The 18,107-nt window shown below is 49.7% G+C and overlaps 8 protein-coding genes across 8 annotated transcripts; 3 read left to right on the top strand and 5 right to left on the bottom strand.

Moving 5' to 3' along the window:
* Nucleotides 1-93: 93 nt before the first annotated feature.
* TRV_07906 (uncharacterized protein) lies at nucleotides 94-1,318 on the bottom strand (the record flags this gene model as incomplete). The annotated part of the gene is made up of 3 exons (XM_003018024.1): nucleotides 94-506; nucleotides 564-1,161; nucleotides 1,232-1,318. The coding sequence occupies 3 exons, from the start codon at nucleotides 1,316-1,318 to the stop codon at nucleotides 94-96; spliced, it is 1,098 nt and encodes a 365-aa protein (XP_003018070.1).
* Nucleotides 1,319-1,653: 335 nt separating this feature from the next.
* TRV_07905 (uncharacterized protein) lies at nucleotides 1,654-2,783 on the top strand (the record flags this gene model as incomplete). The annotated part of the gene is made up of 2 exons (XM_003018023.1): nucleotides 1,654-2,296; nucleotides 2,356-2,783. 2 exons carry the CDS (start codon nucleotides 1,654-1,656, stop codon nucleotides 2,781-2,783), a joined length of 1,071 nt encoding a protein of 356 aa, XP_003018069.1.
* Nucleotides 2,784-3,113: 330 nt separating this feature from the next.
* Nucleotides 3,114-3,913, bottom strand: TRV_07904 (uncharacterized protein; the record flags this gene model as incomplete). The annotated part of the gene is made up of 2 exons (XM_003018022.1): nucleotides 3,114-3,773; nucleotides 3,830-3,913. The coding sequence occupies 2 exons, from the start codon at nucleotides 3,911-3,913 to the stop codon at nucleotides 3,114-3,116; spliced, it is 744 nt and encodes a 247-aa protein (XP_003018068.1).
* A 112-nt stretch (nucleotides 3,914-4,025) lies between these two features.
* On the top strand, nucleotides 4,026-5,087 carry TRV_07903 (uncharacterized protein; the record flags this gene model as incomplete). The annotated part of the gene is made up of 1 exon (XM_003018021.1): nucleotides 4,026-5,087. One exon carries the CDS (start codon nucleotides 4,026-4,028, stop codon nucleotides 5,085-5,087), a length of 1,062 nt encoding a protein of 353 aa, XP_003018067.1.
* Nucleotides 5,088-5,903: 816 nt separating this feature from the next.
* On the bottom strand, nucleotides 5,904-6,110 carry TRV_07902 (uncharacterized protein; the record flags this gene model as incomplete). Its single annotated transcript, XM_003018020.1, has 1 exon — nucleotides 5,904-6,110. The coding sequence occupies one exon, from the start codon at nucleotides 6,108-6,110 to the stop codon at nucleotides 5,904-5,906; it is 207 nt and encodes a 68-aa protein (XP_003018066.1).
* A 1,066-nt stretch (nucleotides 6,111-7,176) lies between these two features.
* On the top strand, nucleotides 7,177-8,466 carry TRV_07901 (uncharacterized protein; the record flags this gene model as incomplete). Its single annotated transcript, XM_003018019.1, has 2 exons — nucleotides 7,177-7,741; nucleotides 7,805-8,466. 2 exons carry the CDS (start codon nucleotides 7,177-7,179, stop codon nucleotides 8,464-8,466), a joined length of 1,227 nt encoding a protein of 408 aa, XP_003018065.1.
* A 745-nt stretch (nucleotides 8,467-9,211) lies between these two features.
* TRV_07900 (MATH and UCH domain protein, putative) lies at nucleotides 9,212-13,803 on the bottom strand (the record flags this gene model as incomplete). The annotated part of the gene is made up of 4 exons (XM_003018018.1): nucleotides 9,212-9,788; nucleotides 9,848-10,832; nucleotides 10,898-13,027; nucleotides 13,092-13,803. 4 exons carry the CDS (start codon nucleotides 13,801-13,803, stop codon nucleotides 9,212-9,214), a joined length of 4,404 nt encoding a protein of 1,467 aa, XP_003018064.1.
* A 2,967-nt stretch (nucleotides 13,804-16,770) lies between these two features.
* TRV_07899 (uncharacterized protein) lies at nucleotides 16,771-17,893 on the bottom strand (the record flags this gene model as incomplete). Its single annotated transcript, XM_003018017.1, has 2 exons — nucleotides 16,771-17,625; nucleotides 17,681-17,893. The coding sequence occupies 2 exons, from the start codon at nucleotides 17,891-17,893 to the stop codon at nucleotides 16,771-16,773; spliced, it is 1,068 nt and encodes a 355-aa protein (XP_003018063.1).
* Between the last annotated feature and the right edge of the window lie 214 nt (nucleotides 17,894-18,107).

Here is an 18,107-nt window from a genome sequence, read left to right as displayed (position 1 = left end):
ATACTCCGTTATATACAAACAATAACATAGTGACAATGGCTTGGAGCCAGAGAGGAACGGACAAGATCGCGGGGAGAAAAGGTAAGATACATATTAGAATACTATCTCTTCTACCTCCATGCCGCAGTCGACGCAGGTCTTGACGCTCATGCCCGTCTCGGCGTTGTCTACTGGCCTCCCCCATTGATGGACGTGCCTCTGGCGGCCACCAAGGGTATCGCCAAACGAACCGCCGCCGCCCTCCCTGTTCCTGCGATGCGCCTCGAACTGGGTGCGTTTCTTCAGTTCTTTCAGCTTGGTCCTGAACTGTGCTTCTTTTCGTTTCTTTTTGTCGGCTTCCCGCCGTTCGAACTCGGCATCAAGGCCTTCGGGGGACCCCCATTTTTTCGCCGAAAAGGCGTACTCTTCTACCTGGAACCGGAGGAAGAGCATCATGTTGTTCCATGTTGACTTATGCGGGTTTGGCCGCTCTAGGTGAGGGAGCAGTTCTTCATCTTTGAGTTCAGCTGCGCGTAAATGTTAGCTAGATTAAGAGAAGAAGGTATGTTGGGCCTTGAACTCACGGTCAGTGAGGAGATAGTCTTCCTTTGCTTCTGTCTTTGTGAGTAAGCTGTACTTCTCAGGGAACTTCTCCTTGCAAACACTGCAAATAGAACATTTGAAGACTTCGTCCCATTTCCAGTCGATGTCCACGGTACCGCATTCCCGACACTTCTTCTGCTTCCCAGAGTCCTGTGCTGTGGCCCCTGGAGCAAAGGGCCCATGAGGATCTTTCCGAGCAGCCTGTAGTTGTTGATACCGCTCCCAGTCTCGTTGAGTCATATGAGCCGGCTTTCCATCTTGATCCTTGGAGTATAGAGCCTTGTTGTGAGGGTCATCATCGGCAGTCAGGAATCCACCCTTGGTATCTGTCATCTTGCTAAAGTCGTACTCTACATATTTGGCGAAGGCCCGTACAGGCCGTATAGTATCTAGTGGCCGTTCACCTGTCGTGGACGGGTTATTTCGTCCATCTCGAAGGTTTGCTGGCGTTTTGGATGGCGAGAGTACGGAGGATATGGGCCTCTTCTGCCCAGCTACAACAGAGCCACCGGTGCCACGGCTTCGTGCTTCGGCCTCTCGCTGTTCACGAAGAGCCTTTGCTTTCAAGCGGTTTAATTCCTGAAAAAAGCCCTTTAGCTGCTTGATGCCTTATCTCTCATTTTATAACCGGATCAAAGGTCATGCCTACTATACGCTGGATTTGCTCTGGAGTAAGTGGTTTTGGATTAGGGGTACCGGCTGTTTTACTCGGCGTTGCAGGCTGTGAAGGTTCCATCTCGCTAATAGCTTCGCAATATCTGAGAAGCCGGTTCTATATTCAATAAAGATGATATCAAAAAGCTGGTTGCCTTGTCGAAGTTCATCAAACCTCGCGAAAATTGATAGAGGCTCAATGCATGACTAACCAATAGATATGTAATATTACCGTATGTACCTGGTTATTTTGCTTTTATCGCTTTAATTTGTGTACTGTAATGTAAACGCATGACTTGAGCCTCCATATGATGTAACTTCATTTTGAATCTGGAGAAGCAAAAAAATCAAGACGCCCAAGCAGACGAAGCAGAAGCTGAAAGTGACTGAAGTTCAGACCAGCTGATGCCAGGTGCGATGAATGGGAGTGCCGATGAGTGTCCCCTGAGCCCAAAGAGCGTGCTGTCAGTCGAGTCCAGCCAGCCGTTCCCTCCACTCAGCCCTGATCTCGAGTCTCTCAACTATATCGAAGAGGAAGAGTCTCGGCCAGAAGGAGACGATGACGACCGAGGAGACGCTATTGATAAGGATGATGTGGTGATCAATGGAGAAGAGGTCGATGAAGTCAGGGGCACGGAAGAAGCAGAATTTCTCTCCCAATATTCACCGCAAGCGTCTGGGTCGGAGGAAGAAGACGACGAAGGAGAAGAAGGCGAGGGAGAAGAGAGCTCCCAGGAAGAAGACAACCTCGCCATTGACCGGCCGTACCTACGATCAACGGTATCTCTACCTCATGCATTTGCGCCACCGTTTTATAACCGACCACCTACTCCTCTCCCTCCTTCGCCGTCGTTGACTTCTCTTCTTCGCCCGTCCTTCTCGGCAACGACCTCACGTCCTACGACACCCGATAGCTCTGATGTTGAAACGCCCAATGATACCGAAGCTGCGGTGGCCAAGTCCGCGCGCAATGCGACGACCGTGCCTCGAGCGAGTCCAAAGGTGCCTACGTATGAATACTATGGGTTTGTCCTGTACCTGGCGTCGTCCCTTGCATTCCGTAAGTCGAGAGCTTCTTTCTAGTCACCGAGAACAATTCCTAATGAGATAATGATATAGTGATGTATTTGCTATGGTCCTTTTTACCATCTCCATTTCTACATAATCTGGGAATACACTACTATCCCAACCGATGGTGGTCTCTGGCAATACCGTCTTTCCTGGTGATGACGATTATCTACATATATGTTGCCCTAGCAGCGTATAATACGGGCTATCTAACGCTACCAATGAACAGCATTGAGAATCTAGTTGATGACGCGGCGAACATTGCTGTCATAGATAGCAAAGGGCGGCGTCGACCAGGAGGTTCAGCGAAGATGAACCCTGACGCGGCGACGGCACAGATCATGGGTTCGCAGAAGAGAATACCGTGGGATCAGGTGTGGAATGAAGGGACTGATGCAGTGATGGACATACCCATTGGTGGGGTATGTGAAGTCCTGTACGGCGGTGATGATAACGACAGTAATAACAGGCAGTATTAGTCGCTGAATTGAGCTATGAATTCCGTCTAATAATTTCAGCACATATAGATGCACAGACCAGGCTCACAAGACGATCAAGCTGACTGTTTGATGGACTACGTTGTTCTTGGAACCACAGTACTGGGCCATCCGTTGTTTCATGCGGAAGGTTATTCCTCTACTGCAACAAGACCTCAGTTGGCTGGTATAGACAAATGCCATTATTTATCTGTCATTTTTATCATGACGACCCTTATGTAAGGGGAAAGTTTGGTATATACATTATGCGTTGGCACGACATGATGGTTTCATTTCATCCTGTACATCGATCATCCACCCTACTCCCATTACTCAAGAGAAAGCAGCAATCGCCTTAGCAAAAGCCTCGGCAATGGCATTATTGATCAAGGGAGCCAACTTGGCAAACTGCTCGTTCAGCTTGAGCACAGTCTCGTCTCCCAGCTTGGCCGAAAGGTCCTTTTGCTGCTGGAGGTTGATTCTCACAAGCCAGTCAAGTGGGACGCCGAGGATGCCCTTCTTGAAGATTGGTTGCTTGCTAATGAGGGAGGCAAGCACGGCATCGATCTTTGGTTTGAGCTGGACGAATGCAGTGGCTACGGCCTGGGACTCCTGGTCGTTGAACTTGGCGGACTCCTGGACGGTCTTGATGGCATCCTTGAGGCCTGAGGTCAACTTGCTAGTCTTGACCTGGATCTTGATAGGGGTGATGAAGCCGCCGGTGTAGGACTTGACGACGTTGTCGAGGTCGGTGATCTGCTGGGAGATGGTATTGACAGAGTTGACGACAGCAGCTCCGTCACGCTTTGCAATGGGAGAGGCGACAACGGTGGTAGCAAGGGCGGCGACAACGGCCGAGAAGATGGATGAGAGCTTCATCTTGTGTTTTGTAGCTTCGTTATATCTTGTGGAGGATGAGATATAGGCTGTGACTTGAAGATGGACAGCGGTGGGTATATGTGGTCTGGTATCGCCAGCAGTCCAAGGAACTCCCTTTTATAGACTCCATCAATCCCCGGCTTCCTCTGCTCCGCCGGTCCCCCGCAAACCAGCAAACCTGGGGAAGGGAAAATCTGCATTTTGTGCCGTCTGCTAGCAGCGATGGCGAACTTAATGCCCGAATAGTCGACCATCTCCGTACGACCTTTTCATCTCCTGCATGTGGGAAGTTCGTATTAAGTGGCTGTCGAAGCCGTCGAACCCCTGTGCATCTTCTGCTCCATTGGACGCTAGGCAGAGCTTACGATGTCTGCCCTCGGCTCATGTGAAGATCTAGCACCAGAGGCTCTTTTTTGCCTCAATAAATATATATATTCCTCGGTTTACTCTAAGATGAAAGCCCCTTTTCCAAGGTTGTCCTTCTCACTGTCAACCGCAACACCTACATCTATACCCCCCAGTCTGGCATCATTCCCAGACAAGACAGTCTCTCTCCGTGATGGCCGGGTGCTAGGGTATACTGAATACGGCTGTCCATCAGGCTATCCACTGCTCTATTTCCACGGATGGCCCTCTTCGCGACTGGAAGCCTTTTTGGCAGACTCAATTGCCAAACGCCATGGAATTCGAATCATCTCACCGGACCGCCCTGGTTTTGGGATATCTGCTTTCCAGCCCCATCGTCGCATCATAGACTGGCCAAACGATATCCAGGACCTCACCCGCCACCTTAAGATATCCCGCTTCGCCATTCTGGGCGGTTCAGGCGGAGGACCCTATGCCATAGCCTGTGCCCATGCCTTGCCTCACGAGTCCCTTTCTGCAGTTGGTGTTCTTGCAGGGGCTGGTCCATGGATAGCTGGCACCCAGGACGTACCTCTTGTGTCCAGGATGATGGGCGTGGCAGCTAACAACGTTCCCTGGGCATTTACCGGGATGACAAACATGCTCGTTGGTTCTTTACGATGGGTGTCAGGTACAAGCTACGTCATACGCTGGCTCGATAATTGGATCGAGAGCACGAAAAAGGAAGACGACAAGACGCCCACGCAGGAAGGGAGAGAGGCTCTCTTGCGTATTGCCTTTGAGGGGTTTGCGCAGGGGTCTCGTGGATTTGTGCATGAGGCACAACTCCTCTCCCAAGACTGGGGGTTTCGCTTTGAAGATGTTACGTACGACAATATCCGGATATGGCATGGGACACAGGACGCAAACTCGCCTATTCGGTTGACCAGATATATGGCTGAAAAGCTGCCTCACTCGGAGCTCCAGGAGTGGGACGACACACACTATACCATTGGTGAACGCCTGGAGGAGGTCATAACTGAGCTTGTACCCGAGGAGATCCATCAGCCAGCCAGCTCTTAACTTTACATTACACTTCCGTTTTATCAACTGGGTTGACCTTACATCTAAACAACATTTTATCTTCTGTTAAATCTATTGATACCTGCCCAATCGAAATTAAACTTTCAAGAGATACTATCTCTTTATTCCATACCTTCAACTACACAAGCTACAAGACGAACGGATCCCACCCTCAAGGAGATACACTAGTCTGCCAGCTCATGATCTATCTATTGACTCCCTCACCTCTACTTCAAACTCTCTAGTTAAGAGAGATTATAGCCTTAACCTTAATTCTGTTATGTATATTCAATACCTTTAGTGGCCTAAAGGATTGAACCATTCCCAGATCATCGTTAAACCGTGACCAGCGATTACTGAGTAACTAAGGAAGTGGAAACGGCTTGATTAAGTAACCTAATAACTCGTCTGTCTATCACTTAACACCGTAGGCTTGTCGATTTGGCTGAATGGCATGCCACACCCCCTGTCTCTTCAAAATTTCAGTGTTTGTCATGTCGCACTCTTCGGGCTTAATGATAATTGCTTTAGGAACTGTTCACAGGCTTGGGGTAATCCCCGGTGGATAAGGTCTTATCCAATCTCGCTGGTGATCCTTTGACTACGCTTTCCCCTCTCACAGAGACATTTTCAAGGTCTCCAGAAACGTTGTTCATATATACGTGCACCTTCCACTTTCCAGGCCTCACCATGAAAGTGATGTGGTCTATATCCGTGTGTGCCACTCCTGCATATGTAGTAGTGGGGTGCAATGCGCCTCTAAGGAAAGTATTAGAAGGCTGAACTCGGGTTTAACTGTATATTGAGCTGGACACATTACAAGATGAAACCTGTAGGCTTTCCAAGCCTTACAAGAGATGCATGGGTTAAGTGCTCAGCCATAGCCTTCAATTTCTTCGCATCCGCACCGTACTTCTCAGCAAGCTCAGGCAGTCGACCCTTGGCATTTTGGTGCCATGACATAGTGATTCCATTGACTTCTCCTTCATAGGAGTCTTCGGGGAGGCAGTTGGTGAAAATCATTGTAAGGAGGTATTGTTTCTGTGGGATGCGCTGTATATAAGAGTGGTATATAAGAGTTGTAAACAACCTTAGAGAGATGGGTTCGAAGAAGTAACAAGGGCCAAAGGTAGCTTGGGTAGTTTTGTTGCTTTTGTGTGCGTTCTGGCGCTGTCTGTGGAAGAGAATAGTAGACCGAGCTGGGAGGGAAGCAGCTAATATTTATATCCTAATAGGAGGCATCTTTCGATGATACTCCCACCCGCGGGTGGGCATGGTACTGCACACATGCAACCAGAACTCATGGGAATCACGTCAAAGCATCCATTTTTGGCCAGTGACCAGGGGTTTCCCGCAGTCCCCGATTGGGCAGCACATCTAGCTCTATTGCTGAGCAGGGCTAATAATATGGCTGCCTGGAAACAATAGCTTCAATAAGGGGCTGCACTTCTGGGGTCTATCTTAACGCGGCGTAGACATGGAGACATTTGGTATCGAGGCCGTGGTAGGCGAATGGGATGACTCCCTTAACCGCTGAGGATGTACAAGTAGATGCAGTCCACTTGCGGCGAAGCCCGGGAGTTGGCGCTAAGGAATAGTTACGTAGTTAACTGACATGCCTTTAGCCAGTCAGCCTGGGCAGATGAGGAATAGTTAACTGTTGGATTTGGGGGCTGAAATTGACTATCGGGCTTTTTATACATTTCCCCGCTTGTGAATGTTAGTTGACACCGTGCTTATCACACTCACAACCTTGCAACAATGAAGGATTGGTTGACGGTTGCGTTCGAGGTGCATGCATGGCAGGGAAGACGCAGTCCTTGTCTCATGTCTGCCACTATTGTTGTTGCCGCCGGTGGCTGATTACTCCGTAGCAATTTTGGAGGGACTTCCCATGCGTGAGGTGACTTTTGCAGGGTTCTAACTAACTAATTACTTAAACTAGAGTTAACAGCGCGCTCAAGAGAACTTCGACATCACCAAATTCTGTCACCTTCAGACTCTTTCAAAACTGCAACTTTTACAAACTTTCTATTCTACCTACACCCGACAAAGAAGAGTTATGACGAGTCCTCAGGCATCCATACAAATGACGCCACAAGACATGAAGATACCCCCGCAAAGCGGTGACGTCCCGGATGATGGTGACTCTGACTTGGGCGACTTTGTGACTACGGAGGAAGAAGAGGGTGATATCGAATACTACTGCGAGGACAGTTCTAGATATGACAGTGAGGCGTCAAGAGCCTTCTATCCTATCTGCATAGGAGAAGTCCTCCATGACCGATACCGCATCGACCATAAACTCGGACATGGTGGCTTCTCTACCGTCTGGCTAGCTTACGACCTTGAAAAGAAGACGGACGTGGCTCTTAAAGTTACCGACTCGAGTCAGATAGGCAAGCATGAAGCCCAGATACATGAGGAGATCATTCGACGTGTCAAAGACACTTCCCATATTCTCACTTACCTGAGGGCCTTTTCGCTCCAAGGAGAAGCGTCCAATCGCCACCAAGTTCTGGTATTTCCCTGGGTCGGCGAATGTCTCACCTTTCCGAAGCTTGAGAAACTATCAATGGCTTCACGGATGTTAGCTGCTAGGCAAATGCTTGAGGCTCTTAATAATCTACATAGGGCTGGGATTGTACATCGGGGTATGACACCTCTCTCTCCAGAGCAAACACTCAAACGGCATCGTTAACATTATCTATCTACAGATGTGACGGGTTACAACTGCTTCCAAGGCATTGCTCCGTTGAAAAATCATACGAAGAAGTACAAATATGAACTACTTGGTCGCCCTCTTAAGCTACAGTTCGAGATATGGAAATCAGCTCAGCAAGTCATACCATTAAAGGTTCCGGTGGAATTACAGCAAGACACATTTTACCTTGGAGACTATAGCCTCGCCATCAATGTCGGTGAACAGGTAACCCGCGAACGAGAAGGCCGGCCACCCATGAGATATTGCTCTCCAGAACGGCTTCATGGCTTCCCACCCAGCACGGCCTGCGACATGTGGAGTTACATGTGTGTACTCTCGGAATTCTATTTGGGATTTCCCATTATCAGGAATACTTTCGGGGGTGATATCATTCCAAGTATGGTTGAAAGCCTTGGTCCACTCCCCGCTGAGTGGAAGGGGAGTCTTTTCTGGGAATATAAAGACCATTGGTATGATCAGGATACAAAACCAAGTCCTCAAGGCGCTTTCGAAATCCAAATAAAACGGTTGCGCCCCGACATTGATCAAGCCGAGCTTGAAGTTGCCTCTTCATTGTTCCGCCGGGGACTCTGCTTGGAACCAGAGAAGCGTCCAACTGCGGCTGAGCTTCTGCAGGATCCCTTATTCAAGGCTCTGATGGCCAGATATACCTGATATTTCTTCTTATGCACTCCAAACCTACCTATCATTTTCTTATTGTTGGCACAAAGTTCAGATACCATGGCCGGGGTATTCTAGCACTTCTAGATCTCCAAGCAAACCTCATCTAGCAAATGATAAACAAGTAGGGACTTTTTTGTTTTTGGAAAGATAAACGTCTATTCCGGGCCCGAATGAGTATCAATGTAGATAGCATAACTAGGTAAATGAAAGAAAGGATTTCAAACTAATATTTCGTCATCGTCAGGGGTTAAATGAACAATTTACGCCGTGAGAAGCCGCAAAGCAACATGGCACCAGAAGGTATGGATACTTTGGTCTGAATACATTTGAAGAAGATAGTGGAGTTAGGGTAGAGATGAGTGGAACAGGTAAAGGCAGCCCTTGGGTTAAGATAATGGGAAAAGAACAACACAGCCTAAACTCGGGGAGGAAAAAAGGGGAGGGAATCGTGGATGTTAAACACCACACCAAGCGTTCAAGTCATGATTAAGGGTAGAAAAAAAAAAAGAAAGAAAGAAAAAAGGGAGTAAACTTGCTGGAATTGACTCAGGTAAAAGACAGGACGCCATGTAAAGAGACCATTTGATCTAGGGAGAGATTTTGAACTGAGGTTGATATAGGGGTGAGTTGGAAAAAGGGAGAAGATGGTTTTTAATTCTCAGTCCATGTATGGGTGGTAGGATGTTGTATCGGTGTATTTGGTTTATGGTATATGATATGCGAATAGATATCATGCTTAACATCTGAAAATCTTCACGACGCTGATGACTTTCTCTCGGCAGACGGGACAAATCTCGACTTGTCTCGCGCATGTTCCGCAGGCACACACGTGTCCGCAGGTATAGAACAGCGAGTCCTGTTCTTCGGTATAGCAGATTTGGCAAAGGTTCATCTCCTCGTCAGCTACTTCCCAGTAACTGACGCCCTTGCCATGGCGTTTACCGTTACGGTAGCCGCCAACATATTTGTTGCCGGTCTTGTGTTCGACCCACGTCCCTTGTCCGTGTGGTTGGTCTTCGAACCAGTCACCGGTGTACGTGTCACCGGAGCTGTGCTCGATCATACCTGTACCCTGGCGACGGCCTTGGACGAAGTCACCGGTATAGGTGTCACCAGCTTCGGAGATATGAGTTCCGTTGCCGTGGTAGTAACCTTTGCAGAGGTCACCGGAGTAGTATTCACCATTTAGAATGGCTTCTATTGTCTTTTTACCAGTGAAGGATTTAGTTGGGTGTTGGCGATCAACGGCCCAGAGATATTCCAGAAGGCGGTCAGGAGAAAGGAAACAGCCTTCCTCCACAAGTTCAGTTTGTCTATTTAGATAACTTGTTAGTACCTACTACTTATTTTATAATTTATTCTCGTTGCTTACCGGCGCTTGGGGATGGTTTTTCCAAAAATGATACATCCAACGTCGTTTATCAGATCTCTGAACTTGTGACTTGACGAGACGCTGTGGACCGAAGCCACGGCCTTACGGCGGGACCAGAAGTTGTACCCCTGATCTTCAGAGAGAGACAGGGTCTTTCGAACCTGCTCGCGAATGTTGCAAGATGATCTCGCGAAGAAAGCACCAACGGTTTCCACAGTCTGCTTGTCAGCATCGAATTCCTGGACGAAATAGTATACTTGGTCGCATGGCAGGATAAGGTCTGATTTTGTGACTGGAGGCTCAAGAATCACAGGTTCCGCTCTCTGGACCTCCTCCTGGCTTGTTTGGGCATTTGTTTCTTCAGGAGCGTCGTTTTGAGATTCAACAATCGGAGAACCTTCCATCTGTGAATCTTCAGAGCCAGGGTGATGCTCTTGGACCTCTCTGCTTTCTTCGACTTCATTTCTTGGGGAACCTGCGGCTTCTTCGTCGATCATAGGGGGAGGGGGTGGAATTCCGTTGGCTTCTGTAAAGCTGCCGCTTGTGTCCATCTCCTGCGACTGGTCTAGGAGTGCCAGATCTTGTGCTATTATTGAGGCAATGATAGCTTCGTTTGCAGCTTGCTCATCGGTCTGGGCTTCAGGAACGGAGGTGGGTTCAACGCCATTAATCTCAGGTTGCTCAGGAGCATTATCGGACATTTCATGTTCTGGTGGTTCTGGTGCGCTAGGGATATGTTCTGAATGCTGTTCAGGTTCATCCTGGTTCTGATTAGGTTGGGTAGGTGCTTCCTCAGGGCTAGCATCATTCATTTCGACATCTTCATCCTGGCTGGACGGCTGGACCTCTTGAGCTGGCTGAGGTTGCTCCTCGTTTTCAACGAGGGGTGGTGATGGAGGAGCTGGCAAATCCTCCTTCATATCTGTTTCATTGGGAACAGGTGGCGGGGGAACAAACTCGGGGATGGAGAAGTATTTTACATCTTCTAAAGAAGAAGTCAAAGTCAGTATGCTATATCTTGCACGACATTCAATTTTAGTTATTGCTTACCCTCGTTCAAGACTTGAACCCATATGCGCAAAGCATTCCAACCAAGGCTCGCAAGCTGAAAGCCCATAGAAACTAGGGGCTCCATGCTGAAATTGAACAAACGGACCTCATGTGGTGCCCCAATAGTCCACATACGTATTCTTTCATTGGAAACTGGGTTTTCATCTGTCGAGAGTTGGGTCGCAAGCTTGGCTCTCAATTCACCGACATTCATTGAAACTGGAACTGTCATTGTTATGGTGTCCTTTTCCGAAGTTAGATGGTCAATAATATCATATGCCGCCGCAGGATTTCGTGCATCTTTCGACACGCCGTTTATACCATAGAAGACAACTGGAATTTGCTGTTCTGGCTCAATAGCTGATCTATCAGGGGAGAGGCCCTGCATATAACGGTGCCATGCTGGCGAAGGGGTCCAGGACTCAAGCTTGGGAGTCAAGTATTGGTCCTGCAGATCATTGCGGATGTAGATAAATGCGACTGCGATCTCAGCGTTGACGGGCTCTCCATTGCCAACCTCTGCAATATCTAGGCCTTCATAATTTTCTGTGGCAGCTTTGGCAGTCAAACACTCGATTCGGTAAGGGTCTTCACCCTTGAAGGCGAGCCAATGGGTTCCTTTGCCAGCGGGCCGAACGAGTGGGTAATACCATCGTGATGTCCGATGGCCCTTGTGAGCAATGAAGCTGAACAATGTGTATCTCCCCTGGACCTCAGAGTCGACAAAGCTAGAGAGATCAAGTTCCTCATTACGGTGTACACGGTTGACAAGGAACTTCCACTGACGAGCCTTCTTATCGAATTTCTGACGGGAGAGTTCGATCTGGAGGACAGGAGGGAGTGACCATTTACCCTCCCGAGCCTTCAAGTATTCTGTGACACCGGACTGGATGCTCTCAGTATTCTCGGAGGTGATACGAATGCGGCTGTTGAAATCACGAGGAAGCATATTTAATGACTCGTCTGACATCTTCGATTCATCGTGGGGGCTATCAAAGATGGAGGCCAACTTCTCAATAGCATCAGTGCCAGCAAGTTCGATCTGGAGACTTCGTCGAAGGCGCTCCCAGAATTCAACTACATCTCCAGAGGCTTCGAGTAGGTATCTTAGCGCCCTTCGTACCCCTTCGGTGCGTACAGAGGCAATGTTCTCTGCAGTCATCTCATGTACGATAACCTGTAGTGCCTCACACACCGGCTTCGGACGAGCGGCTATATGGTTGATATGCTTCATAACATCGATACTCTTGACCATTTCTCTAAACGGAGTTAGGAGAAGCCATGGCACTAGGCCTGCTGTGTGCTGGCAGTAGTTCACCGACACATCACCCATAGGCCTGAGGCCAACAAGGGAGTAAGAGTCCCAAATAGGTTCAGAGTCGCTAGAATGCCACCACAGAGATTTTGTGGGGTCATCGAAGAGGCGGATGTATGCATCAAAACATAGAGTATCGTTGCGGAGGAGGGCTTGACGCTGGCCATGTTGGCGGAGGTGGATGGTGTTCCACGGCCCAGGCCCATGGAAGTGTGTCCAACCCCAATCGAAGTTGTGGGAGTTGAATTGGTGGCAGGAGGATTGAGTCCAGCCTGTTCGTGGTTCCTCTGGGTTGTAGAGAACGACTCCGATTTGAGCCGAGATACGGAAGTCCGATTTCGGCTTGGGAGACGATTCACTGTCCGTCTTTTCCTCGCTGTCTGCCTCTGGAAGCTCTTCTCGGTCCTTTTCTTGACTCTTTCTGGAAGATTCTTCGGATTGTGCGGACTTGGGTGGAGCGACAGTGGCAGCTAGCTTAAATTCTTGGTCGGGGGTCAGGTCGCTTAAAACAGCATCGGGAGGTCCCTTGAGGACTTTGAATTCAGTCTCGAGAACTACCTTGTCCTGCACTGGTGGTGTTGGGGAACACTCGAGATAGACACTGAGTGATCCCACACTGTTTCCACGAGGGAAGAACTTTAGGGTCCAGTAGTATCCGCCGATGTAGGCCGGTGGAGACCGAATGATGGTAGCTCTGTTAGGCTTTTCCTTGGTACCCCGGACTCCGGTTATCTTCCACGTTATACGGGCTTTCTCTATCGGCTTGTACTCGGGATCGTCTAGTTCATGGTAGAATGATTTTTCTATGTAATCGTCTATCGAGAGGGAAGGTTAGTTAAGTGGCTGCGCTGCCGAGAAGTAGTTTACTGTGAGGCTTACACTCATGAGCACTGTGATCGGCGTCCCCGCTTTCGATCTCCTTGAGCTCGTCTCCCTCTGCCACGGAGGTATCCTCCTTGTACTCGGCCCAGTAGGCCGGCTCATCATTCTCGTCCTCCTCGTCGTAGTCTTCTCCCGTTCGCTCGGTTGACTCACTGGAGTCTGTCGACCCGTCAGAAGCGGTAGAAGGCGAGGAGTCCTCTGATGGTTCCTCATTCTCTCGAGGTTGTGACTGATCTTGCTGTTCGGTGGTGCCGTTGACCGGTGTGTTTTCGTTTTGGGGCTGAATCTGGCCATCCACTGGAGCCTGACCGCCATTTACAGCGGTATCGGTTTCCATCGTGTCCGGCTCTCCATTCACAACAGGAGCATCCGTTGAGGGAGTTTCGATGACTTCGACAATCTGAGTGTTAACTGACTGCTCGGTGGTTTCAGAGGAGACCGGTGCAAGAGTTTCTACGGCCGGTCGATCAGGAGCCGAGGATTCTGTCTCTGTAGCAGAGCTGTGTGTAGTAGAAGATGGAGGGACACCTGCTACCGTGGGCATAACGCCATTCTGTAGCGGTTGGTCGTGACTCTGCTGGTCCTGGTGGCGATCTGGGGACTCAGCCTGCGGCTCTGGCTCAGCCGAGGCATGAGTCTGAGAGGAAGAGGTATAGGGAGGGGCCGGTTGACTGAGAGAGGCTCGTTGAGCTTCTACGGCAACCTCCATTGGCTCTTATGAGCTGAAAGGCTGTGCCGTGAATGGGGGGGATGGCTGTGCGTAGGCTGGGGGCTAGGCTGTACTCTGTGCGTGAGAGATGGGCGCTTCTGGCTTGCAGATGAATACAAGGTAAGGCAGACAACACATCAACAGAGCCGCAAGAGCGTTGTATCTAGACAGACAGCTGTGAAAACAGACGTGGTTAGCCGGGGAGAGGCAGCAGAGGACGGTGAGACAGCTATGACTGACAGCTTATGCGGAGATAAGACTAGCTGGCGAGCAGTGAATAGCCACAGAGCGTCTCCTAGATGGCAGACGGTGGTGATAGTAGAGGGCTTGAGGCGTACAGAGTAGTAAGAAGGCGTCGACGGCACTGCTGGCGTTGCTGGCGAGCTGGTTGTTGGCCGAGGATGGGGATGAGGATGAGGATGAGGATGGACGGTGACGGAGGTCGATGATGCTGGCCTTCCTGGGGCTCACCGTTTAACTAGTCGAGCCTAGCGGGAAGGTTTTGGTGACTAAGCCGAACGGGGAGCCCGCTAGCCCCAAAAGAGGGTTTAACCGCCTTGCGCTCGCCGACCAACCAGCATCGCCGGCCGCAGGGCAGGGCAAAGGCAAGGCAACCAGCAGCACCGGCGAGACGCCCGCAGACAGGCCCAGGAGGAGCCAGGACGGGACAAGGAAGAGACAGCCAGGACAGACGGCGCCGGCGAGACATGGATGGCGGAGACGCTGGAGATCGCTGGCTGGAGACACGCTGGCTCCGGTGGCTCTCCCTGCCGACCCGATCTGCCTGTCTGCCCAGCTGGTCCGTATAGTTCGATACCCTACAGCCACAGCCCGCGTTCATGACTCCTCGCTGACTCGATTCTCTCTAGGCTACAGTTCTCCGTCGTGACGGTGCTGGGTTCTTGCATTGTTGGCTGGATGGCTGCGAGTTCTGGCCGAAGAGAGCAAGCACCCTTGAAGCCGGTGACTCGACCTCCAGAGTGGAACCGATCCACCGCCCCAGCATCCGTCCAGGATACGAAGTTTAGTCGAGATGACTGGTTACAAAGTGATGATTCTGGCTTGCTGGCAAGGGACTGACAGCAGGCAGCCATGCTGCTGCCTAGAGGGCGGCACAGCTATGACTTATGTTGCTCTGTGGGCGCAGTGCTCCTCTATGCACCACCACCACCACCATGTGCACACCTCCCACCCCGGCGCTTAGCTTCAAGTCTTTGTCACAGCTCGGCAGAGTTATCTCGGCAGCCTGTTGACGTCGAACTCAAATAAGGAGATGGATCTGCTGGTAGTTAGCGTTCCTGGGTCTGGAACAACGCCATGTCATGCGACTCTGACCTGATCAAAAGGAAAACACACGATGAAACACTAATGATCAACAGGATGCTATCTACTAACAAGCGACGATTCTAACGGCAAAGCTAATCACTCTGTACTAAGTAGTACTGCTGAAACTCTTTCTTCTTTTCTTCAATGCTCTTTTAAAAAGCGACTTGACGAACCCGTCTCGCCAACGCGGCCATAGAGTCAAATTTCGCCTGCCAGCAGTCACTAATAATCGCATCTATGGGATCTTCGGAGTCCACTTCGGGAAAGATACGCCGGCTCAGCCTATTGACTTGCTCTGCTCCATCAATGTCGGAATACAATTCCTTGCCCCGAGTCAGGTACCGCAGCACAGATCCCAAGGCAAACTGTTCTGTATAAGCCCCTGCGATCCCATAGTGGGCCCCGCAGCGACGCACATACGGCTCTTCGCCCACTTCTACTTTCTTCCCGATCTTGAGTGCATGATCGATATCAACTAGTCGAACGTTATCCTGGTCGTCAAATAGGATGTTCTGAGGGTTGATGTCTCCGTGGGCGTATCCTATGTTCTCCAAAGCCACCGCTGCCTCGCAGAGCTGTTGCATCCACTTCATGATAGGACGTGGTTTGTCCTTCTGCCCCATGCGGTCGTAAAGTGTGCTGTTCTTTACAAGCTCCATAAAGATGATGTCTGGTGTGGAGAAGTAAGAATGAGCTATGTATGGAAGCTCATAACTAGCTAACTAGTTAACTGAGCCCCCCGATCACCTGCATGATAGTTGAAGTCGTCATTCAACCTGTTAGCTTGTCAAATAGCACCCAGGGGCATCTTGACATCTCCATGGTCTCCGCTGAGACAAGCAGTTAAGTTATCACCAAATAGATTGCTATATCACTCCTGGTACTCCGTATCTAGCCACTAGTAAGGCCGATTAACAAGCTACAGAATACCGCGGTATAGAAGTTCGGTTAGGTTTCGAAGTCAGTCAGTCATTGACACTATACTGTCCCCTCAGCGAACGCCAGAGATTGGTATATCGCAGTATCTAATATTGAATGGAGCTAGATCGAGTGCTCCGATCGCCGGTGGGTTTAGCTAGTTAATAACGTAACTAACCAGTTGACTAGCGAGTCGGTCAATGATAAGCACTTCGTGACGTCAACAGGGTCGTTGACTTCAACGCTCTCGCCGGGAACGTGAACCCATTTTCCAAACTGGTGACATAGCTAATGAGGGCCACATATAAGGTAGGATGTATACTTTCCACCGATATACCACAGATCGACGTTATCGGGTATTAAAGAGAGTACTGGTCTGGGGCCCGTAATTTCCATGGCAGAGTAGCATTCCAATTACAAAGAACTGACCATATTCGGACGGGAAGCTTGAAGGCTGCTGCCTCAGATATCTTTGGAAAGAGACGAGCTTCGTAGATTAGTAAATCGCAAGCACTCAGTCTAGTTGTTTCGTCTATATGACCTAGATGGATCTATATCCCACAAACTGTATGATGTCCCAGACACATATTTGGTGTGTGGGCTTGTAGTGTACTCCTACACGCCCTTTTGCTAATAGATACTAACATATCCTGCACGCCGTATGCATGGGATGCTGGGGGGAGTCTTAAACCCGGCGACTCTGAATATATTCAAAGGGCTATGTTAAGCCTGCTTCTTCTGGGAAGCAAAGGTAGCAGCAACGATGAGAGGAAACACAACGGTTGCTTCAGCATAGACCTTTATGCTGTCTGCGTTAGCTTTAATTTTGCCCCAGCTAACAGCTTCATCAGGTCGAGCTCCAGCATCACTGCCGTCAAACTCTTGGCCAGTGTTGATATACACTGCGCTCTCGGCACCATTGCGCATCAGGCATGCATTAGCAATATGGTGCTTGACTACTCCGCCGCCGAGGATGATCATGCCAGCCCTCTTGGCGCGAACACTCAAAGTGTTGATAGCACGCACGTCTTCGACAATATCAACTCGTAGCTGGTCAGGAGAGGAGCGGAATGTATGGAAATACATCATGTCACCGAGGCTGCCGTCTGTCAGGGCAGGGCAGAAGACGGGAATAGAGTTCTTCCAGGCCCAGTAGTATATAGATGAAGGATCGTTGATTTCTTTGCCCAGGCGGGCAATGATTTTGCTTGGTGTCCAATGGATAGGTGTTTCTGTCGACTTCGACGCTTCCTGTTCGGCAACGAGAGTATCGAGAATAGGAACTACCCAGTCCTCAAAGGCGCAGTAGTTGCTGTTGGGAACGACAAGGTTGCCGATACGATTGAGGCCCTTGGAGCGAAGACCGGCTCCTGGGGAAGAGAAACTGCCCAGATAAGTGGGAGCAAGACATTTAATAAAGTCCTCTTCTACACCACCGGCAGTTGTAACGATAGCAGAGACATGCTTATGTTGAACCAGATAGCGGATGGTTTCCCGGAGACCGGAGGATACCAGATTGGAGGTGTACCCGAGGAAGATTGTGGTCTTATCACCAGTTTCTGGGTCGCGCCAGGCTCTCTGTGTACCTGTTAGCATATATCTTAGTTTATATGTGGCGTAAGTATGCCGTTACCATGTCGTTTATGACACGAGCTGCTTCAGCAACAGCGCTAGCCTGGAAGCCCATTGTGGCCATATTCTCGACTAATTCCGCGGCGGTAATGTCTCGTTCGGCATATTGATCGAATTCGAGCCCCTTAACCTGCTTTGCGTCTTCAGGAATGGCCTCCGACGGCACCAGCACAGCTGCTTTGGCGCCCTCAGGCGCAACATTTTCGGACGTCATGGTGGGATGTTGGTAGTCACTTCATGGCCTTTTTCGACCGCACAGCACTTGCCAGCAAGGTGTCAATCGTAACCGCGATCCGAGGCCAACTTCCAGCTAATGATAAGCTTTTATTCCTCTCATTCTCCTCCTTCTCACTGTCACTCTCTCTGCCACGGCAACTTGCTTGTTTCTCTTTTACGACATCCCACCATAAAAAAAAAAAAAAAAAAAA

Source organism: Trichophyton verrucosum (genome assembly GCF_000151505.1).
Source record: "Trichophyton verrucosum HKI 0517 chromosome Unknown contig01190_1.f1.exp, whole genome shotgun sequence".
Taxonomy (NCBI): Eukaryota; Fungi; Ascomycota; class Eurotiomycetes; order Onygenales; family Arthrodermataceae; genus Trichophyton; species Trichophyton verrucosum.
This window is presented reverse-complemented; position numbering and strand designations above follow the sequence as displayed.